The sequence below is a fragment of the Vanderwaltozyma polyspora genome, genomic scaffold (genome assembly GCF_000150035.1).
Source record: "Vanderwaltozyma polyspora DSM 70294 KpolScaffold1063 genomic scaffold, whole genome shotgun sequence".
In the NCBI taxonomy this organism is placed as follows: Eukaryota; Fungi; Ascomycota; class Saccharomycetes; order Saccharomycetales; family Saccharomycetaceae; genus Vanderwaltozyma; species Vanderwaltozyma polyspora.
In genome coordinates this window covers 30,701-52,310 of record NW_001834610.1, presented here as the reverse complement: position 1 = coordinate 52,310, position 21,610 = coordinate 30,701, and the positions used below count along the sequence as shown (strand labels likewise).

At 31.6% G+C, this 21,610-nt stretch overlaps 10 protein-coding genes across 10 annotated transcripts in view; 1 reads left to right on the top strand and 9 right to left on the bottom strand.

Annotated features, from left to right (window-relative positions):
- Positions 1-321: 321 nt before the first annotated feature.
- On the bottom strand, positions 322-1,332 carry BAR1 (aspartyl protease BAR1; the record flags this gene model as incomplete). Its single annotated transcript, XM_001643219.1, has 1 exon — positions 322-1,332. The coding sequence occupies one exon, from the start codon at positions 1,330-1,332 to the stop codon at positions 322-324; it is 1,011 nt and encodes a 336-aa protein (XP_001643269.1).
- A 441-nt stretch (positions 1,333-1,773) lies between these two features.
- SNL1 (Snl1p) lies at positions 1,774-2,271 on the bottom strand (the record flags this gene model as incomplete). Its single annotated transcript, XM_001643218.1, has 1 exon — positions 1,774-2,271. The coding sequence occupies one exon, from the start codon at positions 2,269-2,271 to the stop codon at positions 1,774-1,776; it is 498 nt and encodes a 165-aa protein (XP_001643268.1).
- Positions 2,272-2,562: 291 nt separating this feature from the next.
- On the bottom strand, positions 2,563-6,078 carry SMC2 (condensin subunit SMC2; the record flags this gene model as incomplete). Its single annotated transcript, XM_001643217.1, has 1 exon — positions 2,563-6,078. The coding sequence occupies one exon, from the start codon at positions 6,076-6,078 to the stop codon at positions 2,563-2,565; it is 3,516 nt and encodes a 1,171-aa protein (XP_001643267.1).
- A 1,450-nt stretch (positions 6,079-7,528) lies between these two features.
- Positions 7,529-8,815, bottom strand: RPL2A (60S ribosomal protein uL2; the record flags this gene model as incomplete). The annotated part of the gene is made up of 2 exons (XM_001643216.1): positions 7,529-8,289; positions 8,812-8,815. 2 exons carry the CDS (start codon positions 8,813-8,815, stop codon positions 7,529-7,531), a joined length of 765 nt encoding a protein of 254 aa, XP_001643266.1.
- Positions 8,816-10,530: 1,715 nt separating this feature from the next.
- On the bottom strand, positions 10,531-11,532 carry RRT5 (Rrt5p; the record flags this gene model as incomplete). The annotated part of the gene is made up of 1 exon (XM_001643215.1): positions 10,531-11,532. The coding sequence occupies one exon, from the start codon at positions 11,530-11,532 to the stop codon at positions 10,531-10,533; it is 1,002 nt and encodes a 333-aa protein (XP_001643265.1).
- Positions 11,533-12,249: 717 nt separating this feature from the next.
- RPL29 (60S ribosomal protein eL29) lies at positions 12,250-12,441 on the bottom strand (the record flags this gene model as incomplete). Its single annotated transcript, XM_001643214.1, has 1 exon — positions 12,250-12,441. The coding sequence occupies one exon, from the start codon at positions 12,439-12,441 to the stop codon at positions 12,250-12,252; it is 192 nt and encodes a 63-aa protein (XP_001643264.1).
- A 2,635-nt stretch (positions 12,442-15,076) lies between these two features.
- On the bottom strand, positions 15,077-15,448 carry QCR6 (ubiquinol--cytochrome-c reductase subunit 6; the record flags this gene model as incomplete). Its single annotated transcript, XM_001643213.1, has 1 exon — positions 15,077-15,448. The coding sequence occupies one exon, from the start codon at positions 15,446-15,448 to the stop codon at positions 15,077-15,079; it is 372 nt and encodes a 123-aa protein (XP_001643263.1).
- A 1,023-nt stretch (positions 15,449-16,471) lies between these two features.
- Positions 16,472-18,235, bottom strand: PHO4 (phosphate-sensing transcription factor PHO4; the record flags this gene model as incomplete). Its single annotated transcript, XM_001643212.1, has 1 exon — positions 16,472-18,235. The coding sequence occupies one exon, from the start codon at positions 18,233-18,235 to the stop codon at positions 16,472-16,474; it is 1,764 nt and encodes a 587-aa protein (XP_001643262.1).
- Positions 18,236-19,797: 1,562 nt separating this feature from the next.
- FAF1 (Faf1p) lies at positions 19,798-20,880 on the bottom strand (the record flags this gene model as incomplete). The annotated part of the gene is made up of 1 exon (XM_001643211.1): positions 19,798-20,880. One exon carries the CDS (start codon positions 20,878-20,880, stop codon positions 19,798-19,800), a length of 1,083 nt encoding a protein of 360 aa, XP_001643261.1.
- Positions 20,881-21,397: 517 nt separating this feature from the next.
- Positions 21,398-21,610, top strand: part of HIS6 — a gene marked incomplete at both ends in the record, with an annotated part of 619 nt that continues 406 nt past the window's right edge. Inside the window, one exon of the mRNA XM_001643210.1 lies at positions 21,398-21,610. Coding sequence (XP_001643260.1) covers positions 21,398-21,610 — 213 coding nt within the window.

The following is a 21,610-nucleotide window of genomic DNA, read 5'->3' as shown; positions in this document are numbered from 1 at the left end:
AATGCTTTACTCCATTTTTTTAGCTTTCCCCATTTCGGTTTTGCAGTTTTAGACCCTTTTATTTTCCCCTATGTGGAAATGGTGAAATAGATTTTTTATTTTTGGGAGGTTTTGTTTTGAGACTGTCAAAGAAATTTGGGGATATTTAAATAAAAACCAGGGTAGACCGTTTGTAAAAATGGGAATTACTTTATATATTCTGATCTACAGTGGGCTTATTGCCAAAATACAATGATTAAGAGAGTCCTTTAAATTTTAACACTAAATTGGACAAAGGTATATCAATTGCTAGATTTCCAAAATCAAAAGTAATAATCCGTTTTACTGTCTTCCAAATGCAGAACAATTAATATTATGCAATGAGGTCATAGTGTCTAAGGTCGAATTAACCATTAATGCAATTTCGTCTGTAATTTCGATAGGCATGGAAATTAAACTGCTACCAGAATCTAACAGAGCTGGTACCTTTTCCTTGATTAAACCAATACTTTTTCCACCATTAATCTTACCATATAATTGTTGTAAAGTTATCGTAAATGTACAAGGTTCGTTAATTAACTTGGGATAAATATTTACCAATGGGAATGTCACTAGATCACCAGAAAATTTCGAGTAATCAATACCACCAAACAACACTGTTCCAGATGCATCATTTGAGTTATTTAAAAACAATGAAAATGCATTGGTGTTAGTTATTTCTTGATCCTTTAGATATGCCGGTAAATTATAATAAAGTTTGTTTGGTGACCCATCATAGCCATCAATAGATTCTGTTCTTAAAAATCCCAGACCAAGAACTCCACTTATTATTGTGGAAGCATTATTAGATATACCAAACTGAACACTCTGTAAATCATATGGTCCTATTGTAAGAGTATCTGTTATCCACTCGCCATCTGCAAATGAACCATCCCCGTATTGTATGAAAAGTCTATGATCCAATTTATTAGATGTGGATGACTTATCCCTTGTATAAGTGCCAAATTTTGTACAATTGATAGAATGGTTTATGTTGGTATTTTTTCCATCTTCGTAGCAATAAATATTATTTGGACTTGAGACCCATAAGTCAGATGAACCAGTGTCGACTAATACTGTCACATTTTGTACAGGATTTCCGAAACTTAATAATGTAGAATAAAACTGACCGTAATGATATTGAATATCTAGTTCCAAATAGTTATGATTATCATAAGATCTTGAATAATGAACATTGTTATTACTGCTACGAAAATTATTTTCAGAAGATATAATTGGAATGGAAATTGCCAATCTGTGAAGAAATGCAAGTATTAAAATCAAAGTATATATTTTTGACAATCTATTGAACATTTTTATTGACTTCTTTTGCTTGAACCACCCAAAAAATAAAATATATTATTTTCTAACAGACGTCAATTTTATTTTCATTTAATGTGTTAAATTTCCAAGTGCTATATATAATGATTGATTGTCTATCGTCTCAAATAAACAACCACTAGTTCCAACTGCTCCCTATCCTATCAATCAACCCCATCCTTTTTATGTCTCAAATCCAATCATCTGTAGTATATCACTGTCTCTTCATGTCTGACAGCTTTAAGTCTGTTTGAGATCTGTGTAAAGTTCCTAATCAGGAAGTTTACATGCTGGAATTCGGAGAATGTAGAATATATACATAACCAGAGATTTGTCTATAATACTAAGAATATTAAATGATACAACTCTGTAACAGGGTTATTTCTTGATATATAAATAATTGTACGTTTATTCTCATTACATGATTACTATTTATTATAAAAGTGAATCTAATTTAGATAATTGGCCTTGGATCAATTTAATTGCACTTTTTCTGCTTTGCTTCAATTGTGCTCTTCTCTCACCTTCGACATCAACTAGATCGATACCATCTAATTCTATCATTAGCTTTAATAACATTTCATTTAAAAAGTTTCTTTGATAAACTTCGGATTCATTTGATTTATCAAATGATTCACATAATTTTAAAATTCCATCTTTATATTCCTTATTATATTTATTAATAACATTTTGAATTCTTTCCTCATATGTTTGTGGAGCTGCTTGAACTGGGGAAGTCTTTTTAGCCTTCTTCTTTTTGCTAGACTTTTTGCTAGATTTAGGTTGAGATGAGTATCCCCAAACTATTGCTGCAATCAATGTTGCAGCTGCACCTGTTAGACATAGAGTAAACAAGAAGTTGCTTTCATCTACTATATCATGACCTACATATGGTCTAAACGCATTATTAATGCAATCAGTTATGGAATTCATAATGGTATTGGTGTATTCTGTCTTTACTTTAAGCTAACAACTTATCCCACCTTGATGATTCTCATCACTTTTTTATAGAAAATCTTGAAACATTTTCGTTGTCTAATTTTTTTTAGTAGCTTTACGAAATCGTACTCTCCACAGATGATACAGACAAAACAAGTCGAAACCTTTTGTATAAAAAAATGATTACTTAATATTTAATCCTTGTTTCTATATGTGTATCAAAACATTGATTTCATTTTCATGAACTATATAAGTGTTTCTGTTATTGTAGATAATGTATACACTTCATTGCATTACGCTAACAACTGACGTACCGTCTTGAAATCTAGTTCTGAAAACTCTATTAGCATTAGTAAACATACCTTCTTTCAATGATACCACTATAAATTGCGAACCCTTAAATCTTGTTTTGATTAAATGTCCAATATTCTGTGTATGACTTAAATCTAAAGCTGCATCAACTTCATCTAAGATGTACATTGGAGCTGGCCTAAATTGAAGCAATGCCATTATTAGGGATAATGCGATTAATGAACGTTGACCTCCAGATAACTCTACTAGACTTTCTTTCCAGATACTACCAAGTTTAACCTTAACTTCAAGACCTTCTGTAACATCTTTGCCTTCAGAAGGAACTAGCTTAGCAAAAGAGTTTGGTAATAAATCAGCAAAAATATTCCCAAAATCTTCATTAACTTTTGTCCAAGTTTTTATCAAGGTGTCTCTCTTATACTCATTCAATTTCTCAATAGTCTCTTGAATCTTAACTTTATCCCTTTCAATAGTTTTGATCATTGTTTTTAATGCTGTTTCCTTTTTTTCCACATTTTCAATCATAGCCATAATATTAGGATTTACTTTTCTTTTCATATCATTAAATCTTCCAAGCAATTGCTCATTTCTTTCTCTATAACTTTCAATATCAATACCCTTATTTTGTTTAATAATTCCAGCAACAAATGTTTCGTCACTTAGCCATTCATTCTCGTCTGCTAATTGCTTAATCTTTTCATTAATACCAGATGTGCTATTCTTGAACTTTGTTAAGTCATGAGTCAGCTTTTGCAATTCTAATTCACTATTGGATTTGATTTCGCTTTTTGATTTGATAATATTCGCCAGATCTGCAGCTTCTTCATCGATATCTAATAATCTCTTCTTTTCTTCAGATAGTTGGTCTTGCACCAGTTGGAGTTCATTTTCGATTTCCTTTAGTTGAGTTGAAATTGTTTCCAGTTCTTCTTCCAACGATTTCTTAGAAACAGAAGTTTGTTCAATATAGTGTTCATCAGCTTGAATTTCATTTGAAAGTTGTTCTGTTTCTAATTGCAAATTTTGAAAGAGATCGCTCTTCGATTCAGCTATAACTTCCTGGTTTTCAATCTGTTTCCCTAAGGATTCTAATTCATTTTTTAATTCCTTTAATTTAGAGCCTTTATCTTTGCTAAATTCCTTCATATCTCTCTCAATTTGTTTAATTTCATTTCCGAATTTCAGAACTAATTCATTATTTGTTGTGATTTCGTTGTTGCACACTGCCAATTCCTGGTAGATCTCTTCATTTCTTTTCATCACTTGCGTGGAAGAATTCGAATCAAGATTTCTTTGTGCCAATCGAAGTTTATGCTTTAAAAGATTGTACTCATTTTGCAGTACACGCGTTCCTTCGTAGACTCTCTCCAAAGCTACTAATCTTTCTTGGATCACACTTAACTCTTCTTGAAGTACATATGTCTGTTTACTGGCCTCGTTGTATTTTTGTATATCAACCAATAAAGAACTATTCATGTTTCTACTGCCACCAGAAAGGGTACCCTCAGGATCATAAACATCACCTTGTAAAGTAATACTCCTAGTACGAACTTGTGGGTGAAAAGTAACCTTCTTTGCGGTTTCTGCATCCTTACAGATCAAGCTACTTCCAAAAATAAATTCCATTGCCTTGGCCACATCTTCTTCGTAACCTATTAAATTCAGCGCTAATTCTACATTACCTGGAGAAATTTCTTTTGCTATATTCAATGTCTTATCATTTAATTTTCTTGCCATTATTTTATTTAATGGAATGATAGTCACTCTCTTACGCAAGCGTCCTCTTTGAAGCAATTGAGATGCTGTTTTCTCATTATCAACAACCACATTATACAGTCTACCTCCGGCACATACCTGAAGCGCAGTTGCACTAGAGTAATTATTTTCATTCAGATGAAATAGACGTGCAGCAACACCTTTAACAGATTGTTCTTGAAAATCTCCAGTTGGCTTGGTGTATGTAAAGTCAATATTGGCAACTTTTCTTTTTAAATATTCATTTTCTCTTTCAATTTTGTTCAATTGCTGTTCGATAGCGATCTTCTTTTGTTTGAGTTCTTTTACAGTTTCTGCATCATAACCATGTTCTTTAATTTTTAATTGAATTTGAGAACATTGTTCCTCATATTGTTTAATTTGTTTCAAACTTATCTCAAGATCTTTCTTAGCAGATTCCATCTTTGGTTCGTTTGAGGCTAATTCCCTTTGTAATGCTTCAATTTTTATATTAGATTTTTTAATGGAAACATTTGCTTCATTTAGCTTAGTTTTTGCATTATTTAATTGTGCAGAATAACCACCATCAGTACCACCGGTAGATGATATACCAGTCGAAAGAGTTGACAATAGTTCTTCTTTTTTCTTATATGTTTGTTTGTACTCATCCAACTGTATGTTAATCCCTTTGTATTCTTCTTCAATTTTTTCGAACATTTTAGATTTATTTGATAACTCTTGTTTATTTGCTTCTAAATTTTTTCCTTTAGATTTGAGTTTTGATAGAGTATCGCTTAAATTGTCTTCACTTATTTTATATGACGTCTTCAATCTTGATATCTCATTCATCAATTTACTCTCATTTGATTCAAGTTTTGCTAGTTTACCATTTTTATCGAGTTCATTTTTCTTTTGAACCTGAATCTGTTCCAGATCCTCATTTAAACTACCCAATTCATCTGTAACTTTTGTTATCAATTCTTTCAATTCAATTATTCTATTTTCACTGGTTTGAAGGGTTTCTACAACAGATGTTTGCTTTTGTACAAGGTAATTATAATCAAATGCACTCACAACACGATGTGTTTCTTCTAAATCCTTCTGAGTTTCTTGGAATTCAAGGAAAATTCTTTTTTCCGATCTAAGCTTTTCTAATTTGGGTTCAATTTCTTCATTTAACAACGTTCTATTTTCCTGTAATTTTGCTTCTTTTTTACCCATTGTTCTTTCAGCCTTTTCTCTTCTATCTTCAAACATTTTAGTACCTGCTGCCTCTTCAATTAAGGATAATATTTCAGTAGGTTTCATATTTAACACTTTAGTAATTTTACCTTGCATAATTAAAAAATTTGGATTATTAATATTCAATTGAACGGATTGAAAAAGGTGTAATACCGATTGTTGAGGAGCTCTATGACCATTAATCAAATATTTTGAAGTACCACCCAAAGCTACTTGTCTAGTGACAGAAATAGTTGGAGAACTTTCAAACCCAATAGGAGCATTTGATTTATCAGAGTTATCAAATACGATAGTCACACTGGCCTTGGTAACACCTGCCTGGCCTCTTTTATAAATCAAATCCTGTAAATTGGAGGCTCTAACAGTAGCCATTGAAGATATACCTAAAACGAAACATATGGCGTCTAAGATATTTGATTTACCAGAACCGTTTAGACCCGTAATCGCATTAAATTGAGGATCCCAGTCAGAAATAACAGTTCTTGTAGCATAGGATTTGAACCCATCAATAATCAATTCCTCAACTTTCATCGATTAATTTAAGTTAAATTGTTGATATATAAATCTTCCAATTGAGTTATTCCTCAAGGCAAAATGAAAATTTGACCCACCTACAAAATAATTTGAGTAATGTATATTCAGCAATCAATAAACTAAAAGAAAAATAGGTTTCTGAATCCTTCATAAAGTCAAGACTTTCCTCAACTTTAAAGGTGATGAGTTAGTTAATGATCTCTTAAAATCTTGGATCTTTATATAAACAAACAATGTTACATCATAAACCGTTAATCACGTGATAATACATTATATATTTAATGTATCGTCAATAATGATAACTATATGGAGTATAAAAAGGAACGATATAATAGGCGGGTAACCAAAATAATTAGAGATCGAAAAACTGAAAGAAAATTAGCCGCCAACAAAGAATAAACCAGCTTAGTTCATATATTTAAACAGTATCTATACAATAGAATAGATAGTTATTATGTCTAAATCTATTGCAAAATCTACAATAATTTATCTAAGTGGAGCCAATTTTCTTTGTATTAATGTACCTTGCCTTTAAAAGTCTGCTTTTAACTCCTACAAAATAAAGAGAGCAAAAATAATTCTTTTCTTATGGGGAATTGATATATTTACTAATAATTATCCAATATATAATGCATTATATAGGATCAGATGTTGGCTCTATCGATGTTCCGAGGTTTAATCCTAATTAACTTTAGTTCAGTTGAATTGTAGTTTTAAATACCTTAAATTATAGATTATCACAAAAATTACAAGATTACAACGTCTAAAATAATGAATTTATGTCTGACGAAATCTATTAGCTTGAAATTTCAATACAGATGAGTTACATTTGAGAGGAACAATTTATAGTCTCTGAAGCTTGGCTACGAGAAGCAAACGAGAGTTAATTGCTTTTGAACTCCTGTTTCATTTCAATTAACTATTTAAAATATTTCATAAAACGTTTCTCAGTTCTTGGAATTTTAGAATCATTGCAATTAGAACTGTAAACTAATTATTCCATATTTGGTTTCCTCACAAAGAAGAGATAAGATACCTATATTCCAGCTTTTAAGTTCATCTCTAGTTATAAATAAACTTAGAATGCTATGAAAAGATTAAAGCTTGATTGTCTTAATCTTCCATATACTTCTTATTTTTATAAGGCGAACGCATCTTACATATCTGGACCAAAGTGAAAACCATGCACTGGAAACAGGGTTGTAGTTTCACGCTTAACTGCAGTCATGTTTCAATCATAATTGCTGAATTGAAAAACACAGAAATATATATATGATCAATTATGTATTGATTTCAAGCAATATTTATTTAAAAAAATAAGTTTATGAGGAATGCTTACTTTAATATTTATTTAAAATAATTAATTATAAATTTGAAAACCATCTAAGATACAAAAAAGAAAATGTGAAAAAAGTTAATGGAAGATAATAATTATTTTTCAGGTAATCTAATCTTGAGTCTTTTGAGAACCACGTAACAAACCAGTTCTTCTAGCGGCAATCAAACCAGCCTTTTGACCGGCAACAGCACCTCTAGAGATGGTAGAAGCCTTACCAATATGTTGATGGTTACCACCACCGTGAGGGTGATCAACTGGATTCATGGCAACACCACGAGTCTTTGGCCAAGAGTTTCTCTTAACCTTGTACTTGTGGAAAGCACGACCGGCCTTCAACAATGGCTTGTCAACTCTACCACCACCGGCAACAACACCGATGACACCTCTGGCATCAGAAGAGATGATCTTCTTAGCACCAGATGGTAATCTGACTCTGGTCTTGTTTTCATCTGGGTTGTGACCAATGATGATAACGTAGTTACCAGAAGCTCTGGCGATAGCACCTCTGTCACCTGGTCTTTCTTCGACGTTGGAAACAATGGTACCTTCTGGGACGGAACCTAATGGCAAGACGTTACCGACGCTCAAAGTGGCCTTCTTACCAGCGTAAATGAATTGACCGGTGTGGACACCTTCGTTAGCAATGAAGATTTCTTCACGTAACTTGTACTTGTATGGGTCACGGAAGACAACCTTAGCTAATGGAGCACCTCTACCAGCATCGTGGACGATTTGCTTGACAACACCACGAATGTAACCGTGACGTTCAGCGTAATCCAAGGATCTCAACTTGGCAGCACCTTGTCTCAATCTGGTGTGAGAGGTGAAGATAGAACCAGCACCCTTTCTTTGGTTACGAATAACTCTACCTATTTAAACATTAAATTTTTCAAAGAGAAAAAAAAATTATCTGTTAGTAAAAAAACGTCTTTATATTGATTCGAATGATCATAGGAAAATGTATATGCATATATCTGCAATCTTTTAGTTACTATCTCAAATATAGCTTGAAAACAAAACATCAAAACTAATTAATAACAATAATTTTTTTTTTCGAATTTAAGTATCCTCAATTGACTAATTTTAAGTTTATATCCTGTGCTATTCAGAACACATTGTTCTAACAGTTTTGTGAATATCCCACTTATCACATTATTTTAATTACTATTATATTTCCCTCTAATGATACATTCTTGACATACATATATTCCCATCTTTTTCCTGGCAAATTTTTAGTATCCTATTAAAAAAATCCTTCTTTAGTGATCTAGTTTCAATCAGTGTAACTCCAACTCCAGCTGATTAAATATCTAGCTTCTTTGATACTCATATTCTTATACATCCATTGATCATACATTCATAACTATCATAATAACATGTCTATTACATACCCATTGTTTCTTGATGGTTTCTTGAGGGACTGAAATATTAAGTTGCTATCAAACAAGACCAAAAATAAGAACCAGTACTTTTTAAACCAGTTTTCTTTCAATCAATAACTACAATCAATAACTACAATCAAATTAAACTGAGCATTGGCAATCACTACAAGACCAAGAGACCAAGACCCATCATCAATCGAGCTGTGCTAAACTACAATTCACCTAGCATCGACACCGTAATACTCAACGTTGACATGGACATAGACATTGACAATACTACAATAGTAATGTAATGGAATAGTAGCAATGATGATGCTATTGATGATAATAATATTATTCCCAATGTCTGTGGGTATCTGTGTATATTTTCAATATTGTTTATGAATGCTCTACAATTAACCCGCTAAAGGTGAAAAGTTTCACTTGCAACAAATTAAATTTTCAAGAGCGTGTGAGTGAGTCGGTGAGTGAGTGAGTGGGTTCTTTGAAGTGAAAGATGATAACGGTGGTGATAGTATCTATTACTGCAGAGAGGATGAGATAGATAGCAAGAGAAGTTGGAAAAGCAGACTGTTTGGAAGACTGGAGGTAACTCTACAGACACCTTCGGGTACAATCTAGGCTTAGTAGTGAGGGCTTCTTTGCACAGAACAGAGAGATTTCCGAACCTCTCTGCCTAACCTTGCCTAGGTGGCTAGAAGGAGATTAAACAGTTGTTCCGTTCCAAGACCACCCAATTACAATATTTCCAATCTTTGCTTAGGCTTAGCTTCCATCTAGATACAGTCGGTCCTTTCCAGACAGACTGACCTTTCCGGGTTCTTTTGCTAAAGCTCTCTACGTTTACTGATGCCAGATGGTTAACGAAGGTAATTTAGCAAAATTAGTTCAGTATACATTAAGCGATCCTGTATAGGTTTCGCGGGCTGACAAAATATTGATTTCTTTCCTCCAGCGTTTTTTCGTACGTATCCGAAGATTCTCATATTTATTTTTATTTTTGTTACCAGAAAAAACCAAACCGAAATCCTTCGAGGTTTTTTCGTTCGCTTTAAGGAGAAAAAGTTGGGATAATGTACGGATGTACGGTTACTTTTTCAAGTGACTACTATTTATATTTATACGTATCACGTGTGGCTCCTATTCGCCTTGTTGTAATGTATTTCAACAAAAAGTGTCACTGACACTTAAACTATTATTTAAATATTTACCATGTATTCCATTCACTAAAGATATGTTATACATACAGATGTATCTATATATATTTGCAACAACTGATGAAACTAAAATTTATTTGGTTATTATTGGGTAGATTCATAACTTGTTAACTTGATAATTGGTTTATACTATGGTTTTTTTTTTTTGATTTTATAGTTTACTTATTTTCTTTCATTCTTTATTTTATCTAGCCTACCTATTAATGTATATATATTATCTGGATACTCTAATATTATTTCACTATTAATATAGCGTGTATATTACAAACCAGATCGACTTTTGTTTGGATTTTAAAGGTTTATTCTTTTCTTTTCTTTTCTTTTCTTTGTAGGTTTTAATTTGCTCGGACTTTTGTGGAATAGTTTACTCTTAAATATCCTTTATATATCCTATCATTCTTCTGTTTGATTTTATTAGTTTAATTGTTACTCTTTCAATAATTTTACCAAGTTTTAAGTTAGAATACCAAAATGAAAAAAAAAATTAAATGTAAATTGGCAACTTAGTAATTTAAGCTACAACTGAAACTCCTGGCTGAACATTATTAGAATTATCACAATTTTGTTGTGGATTTGAGGGTTCTCCTGCAACACCTGGACCAGCTGGTTGTCCACCGTTACCAGAATTTGGCTTTATTGCTCCTTTATTTGTTTGATTTCTTTCAGCAATACCTGTTTGTTCAGCTATTTTTTTCACCTCTTGGATTTTAGAGATATAAGCTGGTTTAACTGATATCTTCTTGCCTAATATTTTCTTTGTTGAAGTGACTTCCGCAATTTTGGCTATAGTTTCAGGTGAATTTAAAGTTATTAAAGCAGCAGTGTAATGACGATGTAATTGTAAATGCATTGGGCCCTTTGCCGCTCTAGTTCTGAAAATCCAAATTTCTTGTGGATTATAATCCTTAAAATGTTCACGTAGGTCTGCATCTGTAGTATTTTTAGGTAAATATCCACAATATACGGTATCATCAGAAGTTGGTTTTGCTTGCTTGGCATTATTAGCAGCGTTTTCAGGGTCTTCTGATGCTTGTCCCCTTTCTTGTGTTGCTTCTACAGTAGGATCTTGTGAAGCTGCATTATTTTCTTCATCTGCTGGTTTTTTAGATCTTCTCAATTTAGACAATCTTCTTGGCTTTGGGGCTGGTTTACAAACATTTTCTGGGGAAAACGGAACGTAAAGTTTTACTTTTAGATTTCTATTTTTAAAGTTTGTTTCATTTAATGCTTCAACTGCTTCTCTTGCCTTCTCAGGAGTTTCAAAATCAGCATATGCAATACCTAAAGGTTTTACATGATTAGATCTAAACCCTCTAACTGTATGGCTTGGGACTAGTACAGATAAAGGTTTGTAATCCTTTAAATATTCAATAAGTTCATCTTCAGTCGAGGAATAATCTAAATTGCTTATATAAATTCTTGTTGTTAATAGAGCATCGGCTGTAGATTCACGTTCTGGATTATTATCGCTGACTTCTATAGGTTCAGGGTTATTGCTCTGTCTTTCAAACATTTTTATAAGCTACTATTAATTTTTTCGTTTCCAAAGATTTATTTTATATCTCTCTATATGTTTGTATTCTTCTTTTTTTACTTTCAAAAAAAAAAGTATTTAGTGTCACTTATGATTTTTGACTATCTTTGATCCCTTAACGATATTAAAAATGTAAAATTATTGGAATTAGAAAATGAACACTATTTATATTATAGAAAATTAAATTCTATCTTTAAATAAACTGTAAACTAGGATCAGAATCCACAAGAAGCTTCCTTTTCTTATAATTCCTTTATATACCATTAAACAAACTATTAAGTAAATTTCATCTAATAAGAATAACCTTACATGACCTTAATCTTATATAAAAACAAGTTTAAAAAGAGGTTACACAATATCTATCTAATTAATTAACAAATGACACAAAGATTTATTAAGTGTAATGAATAAAATGGGAATATACAACAAGACAGACACTTTCTGGTTTTCAGGGAAAATATATAACCTCGGCATATTTGAGATAGAGGATGTCATATTGCTTATATTATATACATATATTTGCCAGTGTTGAGATGAAGATAGTCAGAAGTTGATTTTATTAACTAAGATAATGAATTGAGATTATATAACATACACGAGATAAGTTATCTAAAATAAATTTAATATATATAATAATATTGTATTATAAAAAAGAATTAATGTTTTATTTTAAATTTAAAATCAAAACAGAATTTCTTAGTTCTTAGCAGCAGCACGCTTGGCAGCTAAAGCTTTAGCAGTACCGTGTAAAGCATGTTTGTGGTTTCTTCTGAATTTTGGATCAACACCCTTCAAAGATGGGTACTTGTAGGTCTTTGGCTTCTTGATACCGTTTCTGTGAGCCTTTTTGGTTTGGTTGTGAGCGGTATGGTTCTTAGATTTAGCCATTTTCTATCACGATAAAAATTAAAAGTAATTAATATGTTAGTATAAGAAAAGCTTGAATGGATTGGATAAAAAAGAATCTCTAGATAACAATGGAATTTTCTGTTCTCTTTACTTTCAATAAGCGGGTCATGGGAATTAAAGTATACCTTTATTAATAAATCTGTGTCTTCCAGCAATCGATTCATATTATTTAGTCAATGCCTTTTGGTGTTCTGTGTTACATCAATTGGGTAAAAATCCATCAGGGATATTCTGATCCATTCTTATATTTCCCCCAATGTACAGGGAGAACCAAGATACTTCGCTATTATTTCCAGATTTAATATATTTATTATATATAAATTCATGCCAAAATATACTTAAAAAGTCTTTCACTATCTTCATTATTAAATTGTTCTTATTCGAAATAACTATATTAAATCGTGTAATAACTTTGAGATCCACAGTTTCATCATCCTGAGTACTAAAATTTATTATCTCCCACTAGTATAGATTGATCAGTTCATTAGATTTCGAAATTCCATCATTTGCATATTATTCTTTCTTAACCATTATTATATGCTAAATATTCCAAATTATACGTACAGTTAATCTTTCAACAGTGTTACGGTGTTCTTGGAAGACAATACAAGAAGAATAACAAGAAATTAAATAAGAGCTTATCACCTTTAATATCAAAGTTCATGATTTTTTAATGTAGTAGTAATAATAATATCATTATCACCAGCGTTAGTTACATTAACCGTAAACCTTTGGAAAGCTGGTCTCAGTGTAGAAAGAGACCAGGAAGTTAGCGATTGAAAACAGAAGAACACAACAAACACTTAGCAAAAACTTAGTTAGTTAGCCAGTTCGAAAGAAAGCGTATGTATGAGAGATAGAGAGAGGTAATTGATTGTGATTGTTATGAAAAAAAAAAGAGAGATATCATGAACCCAAACTAATTCAAACAACCAGAACAAAATGAAGATAGATGATGATAGATGATAGATGGACTATGATGCTCCATGGTTGAGATTCATTATGGTTTGATCAGTTATTGAATAATTAGTGACAATATAGTGATGATAGCAATGCAAAGAGACGTTATTTGACATTGAAAAGTTTCAAATCCAATCAGTTGAGTATAATGCCCGTAGCTAATTGTAGAAATGTAATATTGAAACTTTTCCTAAGCATAGAGATGAAATGAAAAAAACCAATTGTGCGTCGCTTGGGTAGTCCAAAAAACCAATTCAAAAAAAGTACATAAAATTTCCAACTGAATGAGAACGGTTCAGTAGTAAAGGGGCGCAAGAGAAGAGTAGATAGATGGTTTCTGTTTAAGCTGTCTGAAAGAGTACAGTTGTAGTAGTATTAGAAGGATGGGAGGGGTCTGGTCCTCTCTTCCTAGCAGTAGTTATAACAATTGCAGTACTAAACAACTCTGCGTAGGTGTATTAGCATGTGATGTCGAACTTAAGAAACGGTGGTACCACAGCAGAGTATCTTCCTTTTCTTAAGATTACCCCCAGGGATGCCATACAACTTGTATCGTTTTGTAAATTCTACACTCACTAATTTTTTTCTCTCTCTCGAATTTAAGGCAATACCGGAACACAGCAAAAATATATGTAAAATTGAAAACGGTAAGATGTCGTAAATGTCCGGATGTTGTAATTAATGCACGGGTGGTGAAATAGTCACTTAGATTTGGTTTATTTGCAAACGGACTATCATGTGACTGACGGTCCATTATGATTTTATAATCTGTAATCTTCTAAATGGAAAAAGGGAACGCTAGCAGTGTGACACGAAAAGACCTCCCAATTAATAATGTGCTGTAACATGGAAAGTTGTGTCAGTCAGCAAAACACTTTTAACATTACTGTCAGACACAGTTTTAGAAATATTAATGTTATTAACGTTAATATAAAATATATATTAGTAGAATCTTTATACATTCATATTTGGAAATATAGACTGGTAAAATTGAATATGAAATAAATAATATAAACTCAATGTCACTAAAAATATGATTGAGCTCTTTCTTCTTCTTTTGTAATAAAAAACTTGTTCAACCCTTTTGTTTTTTACTTTATTATAGGCATAAATAAATTAGAAGAGTTGACAAATCTTGGAAATCAAATTTAAAATTTTGTTCCCGTAGATATAGTGTTCAAAAGGTGGATGTATATATAAAAGCTTTATTCTTTTTGTAAGGTATTAGACATTGTTAGAATATCCATTCCTCATCTAGTGTGTAGTATGTGAAAGGTGATGATTTATTTAAAAGATAGAAGTTGTGTGTTAAGAATATGGTATAAACAGTGGAAGCTGAAATTTTCTGATAAAAAAATATAAAAACAAACAATTAATCAAATTGGATGGAATAGAAATGTAATAAACTCGAAATAGAAATTTTTTTATTATAAAAAAATATACTGAGAATATGAATAGGTACCTTAATTAATAATAACATCGATGATTAATGACCATAGCATAAAGCTTGTGTAATTTTGGGGATACCTGTTTCATGCTCTCCATATTATTTTTCAAACTGTTCATTCCATTTCCATTTCCATTTCATTTCATTTCAATATATGATTTGTCCATTCCAATCAATAAATTATTCTCTCTTTTATTTATTATCCTCCTATTTCAATTGACTGAACAATCTTGGAGCTGCATAGCTGTCCACATGATGTTGTAAATGGAAGAATTCTTCAACACAATCTTCCTTATATTCCAAATTTTCATAATTTGGATCTTCTTGTTGTTTGGTAACTCTTTCTACACATTCGTGGTAATGGTGGTTCAATCCCTTACCTTCTTCAGTTTCCAAAGCTTCTTGTCTCAAAGCGTCTAATTGATCTTGAGCTTCTTCTTCTTCTTCATCTTCATCTTCATCTTCATCATCATCGTCTTCTTCTTCACCAGCATCTTCTACGTCATCTTCTGCCTTAGCAACAGTTGGTACAAATGATTCCTTTAATTCTTCTAGATATTCAGTAATTGTAGATAGCATTTTGTATGTTGTATTTTGTATATTAATTTCTTAATTCCCTTGGTATAGAATCAATTTAGTAATTGAGTTAACAAAAATCAGAGTAAATAGAAATCAGAGTAAATAGAAATCAGAGTAAATAGAAATCAGCTTATTAACTTGTAAACCATAAGATACAATTTTAAATCTCAAAACTTAAGTTTATTGAAATCATAAAATTCAATCTTTTATTATATTATTATAGTCTAGTCAATTATTGCAATAGAAATTATATCGGTTTACTATTCGATACATTTTTTCGTCTTTTTCCTTGTCCTTCCCTCCCATTCTCCCCATGGTATTACCCGGACTGTCTCCCTGTAAATTAATTTGATTGGTGCACTTGTAGTTGGAGAGGGTAACAGAAGTATTGATTACATGATATATTGTGTGATCACGTGCTTCATTTTTTTGAATTAAAGCTTGGTGTCTCTACCATTAATAACTTGTATACAAGGTGTGACGTCAGAGTGCAATCTTGCTTTGTTAATATTATATTTGTTAATGTTATATTTGTATTATAGGTTATTGTTACATATTATTTAATGATACACTCATAATATTATTAGGAATTGTAATATAGGACAATAATAAAAAAAATTCTAATGTTAAAATAATATAAAATAAACTAAAACACACGAAGCCTGCTATTACATTTTCTCTTTTGGAAGATGTAGTTGTTTTCATTTACATATACTTTTTTAGAACAAATTCTCTAATTAGTTCAGATTATTCTAGAACATTTAGTGTCCTTTAGTAGGATAAACAATGTTTTTATTTCTTCCCTTGTTTTATAGTTACATATCAGATATCAGAATCACAAAAAGAAAATAGCAATAGTAATTATAATAGTGATAGTGATAGTTATAATAATAATCATATTCATATTAAAAAAAAAACATAAATAGAAACACATGTATGCTATTCTTTATCTGAAAAGTCAAATAATTAGTGTTATTTTACTTTCTTGCCTACTTTATCATTCATTTCTTGATCTTAGTTTTCTTATCCTCCTTCTCTATCTGCAAGTAATTGCCTGATATACTTACATGCCAATTCAACCGTAGTAGCTTTTGAGGGTATTTCCACAGTATCTCTTAGTTCTTTAGGTATTAATAATTTTAAATCATTCAATGCATTATTCAACCTATTACGGCGTCCTTGCTCAGCAACTTTATGGACATTCTTTTTAATAATATCTTCTTCCTCTTTTGTTTTCACTTTGGTTAATCCATTCTCATTATCTACAAATGCATCTTCACTTTCAAATTCATTAGATAAAGAGCCCTTATGACCTTTCTTATCTGCACTAATAGTGGAAATATTTGAACTACTTGAACTACCACTAATAGTAGAATTGCGATTATTTATATTACCTTTGATGTTGTTGATATCAGTTTTAGTTTGAGATAGCTTTCTAGTTTTCCAATTTGTAATGTGTGACGCCCTTGGTCTAATTACTGGCGATTCGGTGGCCCTTAAAACTTTACCAGTTCCGGAGTCATTTCTCATATTGTCGTCATTATCATTAGCATTTTCATCATTCAAATCATGCTTAGATAAACGATTTGATATTGGATAGTCAATGATTTCTTGACCTGGTATATCTATGTTACTTCTAATATGATTACCATTGCTATTAATATCATTTTTATAATTGTTATTGTCATCATGTTTGTTTTCTTTTAAACCGTCTTCTTGTGAATTGTTAGAATGCGATGGTAATATTACTTTTGGATAGTCCGCTACTAAACTAGTTGGTTTCATTGAATTTTCGACTTTGAGGTCCAAGAAATCTGTATTATCATTGCCGATACTACTGTCAGGTAATTTAAATAAGAAATCTTCCCAACCATTAGCATTTTCCGTACTGTTCCCATTATCTAAATTTTCCTTGACTGTATTATTTCTCAATTGTTCGACATAAGAACGTCTTGAATTTGATGTAGAATTCATTCCACTAATACGAGGACTGCTTTTAACTACCTTGCCTGAAGATAATGGAGTCATCGCTGGGGAAGTCAATGGAGAAAAGTTACCATTGCTATGCTTTCGCCTTATGCCAGTAGCCCCACTATTCTTTCTGTTATTAGCACGTAAAAATGGAGTATTAGCGTTCATATCGACTAATCCACTATTTGCATTATATGAAGAAGATCTTGGAGCCATTGGGTTCATATAAGGTGATACATGTAGCGACTGGTTATTATTTGTAGAGTTACCATTGGCTTGGTTTGGTATAATTACTGGGGAAAAGATCATATCGTTAGTGATATAACCTACATCTTGGTTGTTTTTATTAACATGCTCGTGATTTAACAAATTGTATTCATTTGAGTCTAAGTATACGTTGGTAGTTTCCTTTGGACTCCAAGACTTTGCCTTTATTGACTCCGAACCAGAGCCAGAACCAGATACGTAGCCTGGACCACTCCCAGGAATAGTCATATGATTGTGGTGATGATGGTGCTGTTGCTGCTGCTGATGGAGATTATTATTATTGTTATTTCTGTTGCTATTATTTCCTGAGTCATTAAAAGTATTTGCTACAATACTGTCGTTCTTTTCGTAGGAATCATTAATTATTTCATCATCATGAGGGGTTGCAGTATGACTTGACCTATCTCCATTAGTATCATGTGTGACATGGCTAATATTACTACTGTGCTTGAAATGAGCTTCTTGTAGATAAGCATCTACTTGATCCAGAATACTTTGAGAAGTAGCCTCGATATCGAACATTAATTCTTGTGATTGCTTTGAAGTCATCCTAAATTTCTGTAAAACAGATCCTAATACAAGACCAAAGTAAAGATAGATGAACCCAACTTAAAATATCAGAAATACCCTTTGTATTTATTATAATATGCTGTTTTCAAACTGGCAATGGAAGTGTATTAAAATTATTCAAAATTTAACTGAAATAAAATAAAATCGTAATAGATACCCTTTTCAGCTTTAACCTTTGTGTTGAATAAAAATCAATAAAAGGATATATTTGCTTCCTAATATGAACATATATATATATATATATATGTATGTATGTGTGTGTGAAACTTAAATATTACCAAAACTTCTAATAACGAATGTGTCAATCGTTTATAGTTTTCAAAGTATCTTCAGAGTCTTCTAAAATAATGATAATGACTATTATTTTGTACTTGTTCCTTCTCTCTTGATTAGTCTTTAGGATTTTTTTTTTCAAATAATTTAAATCAATCACACCATTAAAAAATAGAAATACCATGAAACACTTTGACTACTGCAAGGAACAAAGGCATTAAGTCCAACAAGATCACAAGATTGATCAAATCTATCTACTGTTTTTACAAACAAGGAAACTAATCGAATGAAGAGGGACCATCAAACGGTTAAAGTAACTTATTGTTTGGATTCTTCTGCATGATGCAATGGGGTTATGAATGCAACTTTAATTTGGACAAAATTAAAAGTTTTCTAATGTGATTTCTATAATTAATTACATACCTACATAAAACGTAACAACAAACGAAGTCAAGTTAATCGTTGATTGTTCAACATTGATCGATTAATTGATCGATTGATTGATTCGTTGTCCTTATAGCACAGACATCATCAACGTTGGCTATAGCATTAGCATTAGCATTAGCATTAGCATTAGCATTAGCATTAGCCTCAATGGCAATATTTACTTACATACACTCTCTTAAACTACAAGTAAAAGTTAATACTATAAAATATAAATTAAAGTTTGCTAAATGGTGCCACTTTTGTTTTAGAATTGTTATCATTTAGGAAACTGTAAGATGAAGATACCAATAGAAACTATATATGAAGCTATTTATTGTTGGCTATTGGTTAGTTTGATCGTTAAGGTTAATTTGAAATGAGTCCATACTGTTTATTTTTGACTCCTTCAAGAGTCATCTTTAAATAAGAATCATTTATTTATAAAGCACTATTATAGAAAGGTTGACTTATTTATAGTTTGGTTGTTTGGTTGCATGCTTGCTTGTTTGTTTATAAATAGAGTAAATGTTATGGCGATTGTACAATCAGAGGGAGGGGAGGGATGGTACAACTATTCGAAATCTTCTACTCTATTCTATCTCTTGTATATATATTATTTATATTTATAATTGCATATGTATATACAAATATAGTTCCAAATATATATGTATACCTCTCGAATTGTCTTAAACTGTAAATATCGTTCTTTGCAGCAATTTCGAAAGGAACGTTTCTTGCTTTGTATTGTTCAATTGGTGGTTTTTTCCTCTTTGATGCGTATGTATATATAGATCTCTGTTCTCTTGTGATCTTGAATTAGAAATGCAACTTATTATACTGTTTTAGCGACGATGACGATGATGAGGTTTAGATCTGCCTTTGCTAGATCTCTTATCAACACCGTTCACACGTGCGATTTCTTGAGATGATATAACTAATCCGTTTCTTGTCGACCTACCTATACTGTTCACTTTTAATCCACGTTTTCTCTTGGTGTTCCTAATTTCATCTTTCTTCTTTATACTGGTACCGATTCTTCTTTCGATATCTCTTTTATAAGTATGCTCTATTTTCCTAAATTGTCCCTTTTTCACTTTTGATAATACAATCCCACCATCTGCAGCTTCCTGTTCATATTTCTCAATTCTTTTAATATGTTTGTTAACCATCCCTTTTCTAGTTTGTATTGGCATTTTCTCTAATCTATTGATTTTTTTATCATGTCCATTGATCTTTGATAATCTATTTAATCTCATTTCTAATGTACGTGCTCTTGCTTTCCCCATAACAACATCATCCTGATATGCAATGCTATCGTTATTCATACTCTGCAAAGTTAAACTTGCACCACTTTCTGATTTGCTATTTGCTGAATTCAACGATGCCAATAGATGTGATTCTCTTAAGAACTGTTGCAATTCTAAATCATTTTGCAAATTCTCTCGTTCTAAATTCTCATCTTCATCACTATCATTCTGTTCATCATCATTGTTAGAATTTGAAGTTGTGTGTTTTAAAGTTTTACCACTTCTCAACATCTTTTGTTCCTTTTTACTTGGTACAACGAAAATATCACTAGGTCCATTAAATTTGATTACTTTAGGACCAGATTCTACAGCATTCTTGCTCTTCTTATTAATATCATTCTGTTCATTATCACTAGAATCAGAAAATCCTGAAAATTGATCATCACTTCCATTTTCATATTCACTTCCACTTCCACTTTGTTCTTCTTCTTGTTCCTGCTCACTCTCATCTTCACTCTCACTCTCTTCATTCAATTCTTTGGTCTTGTCTTCAAATCCCATATCCTCCAAAGAACCAAACTGGGCTTCAAATGCCTTACGTTGCATTTCCATCATCTTTGCGTAAGCAGCTTCATCAGTTTCGCTATTTTCCTTTGGATCATTAATTGACGACGACATCTTTATCCAATAAATATAGCAGTCTCTTTGGATATTTTCTCACTTTACAATTCTTCTAGACTAGGACACTACTAATAACAAACTCTAGAAACCAAGATCAATGCAATTATCTAGGTCTTTATAAACTTCTACTACTGTGTATCTTAAATCTTTCCTTTAAACAACTTGAGATGAGATGAGATGAGATGAGATGAGCCTTTCTTATAACCGTTGTTGAAACTTTTTCCATTATTAGCTTCTCTCTTGCAGTATTGATCACATGACCACAAATATTGTAGAAATGTCAATAAATCACGTGATATTAAGTGTATTTGAAAGTCACGTGATTAAACTTGAATATCAATAAATTGATCATCATTGACGTCATATATATTGGAATCTGTAAGATTTGAAATATTTAAAGAGGTCCATATAATTCTGATCCCAATACCCTTAAGATAAAGGAACAAACGGATCTGAATGCTTCTTTATTTCTCAATTGCTTTTAAGATGGACGTTTCGTTTATCAGTTCAAGTCATGACTAAATTTGTAGGCTGCATTGACCTTCATAATGGTGAAGTGAAACAAATTGTAGGTGGTACTTTAACAGACAATTCTAATGAGTCACCAAAGACTAATTTCATTTCGAACCATCCTTCTTCATATTTCGCCAAATTATACAAGGACAACGATATAGAAGGATGCCATGTAATTAAGTTAGGTCCAAACAACGATACAGCTGCATTGGAA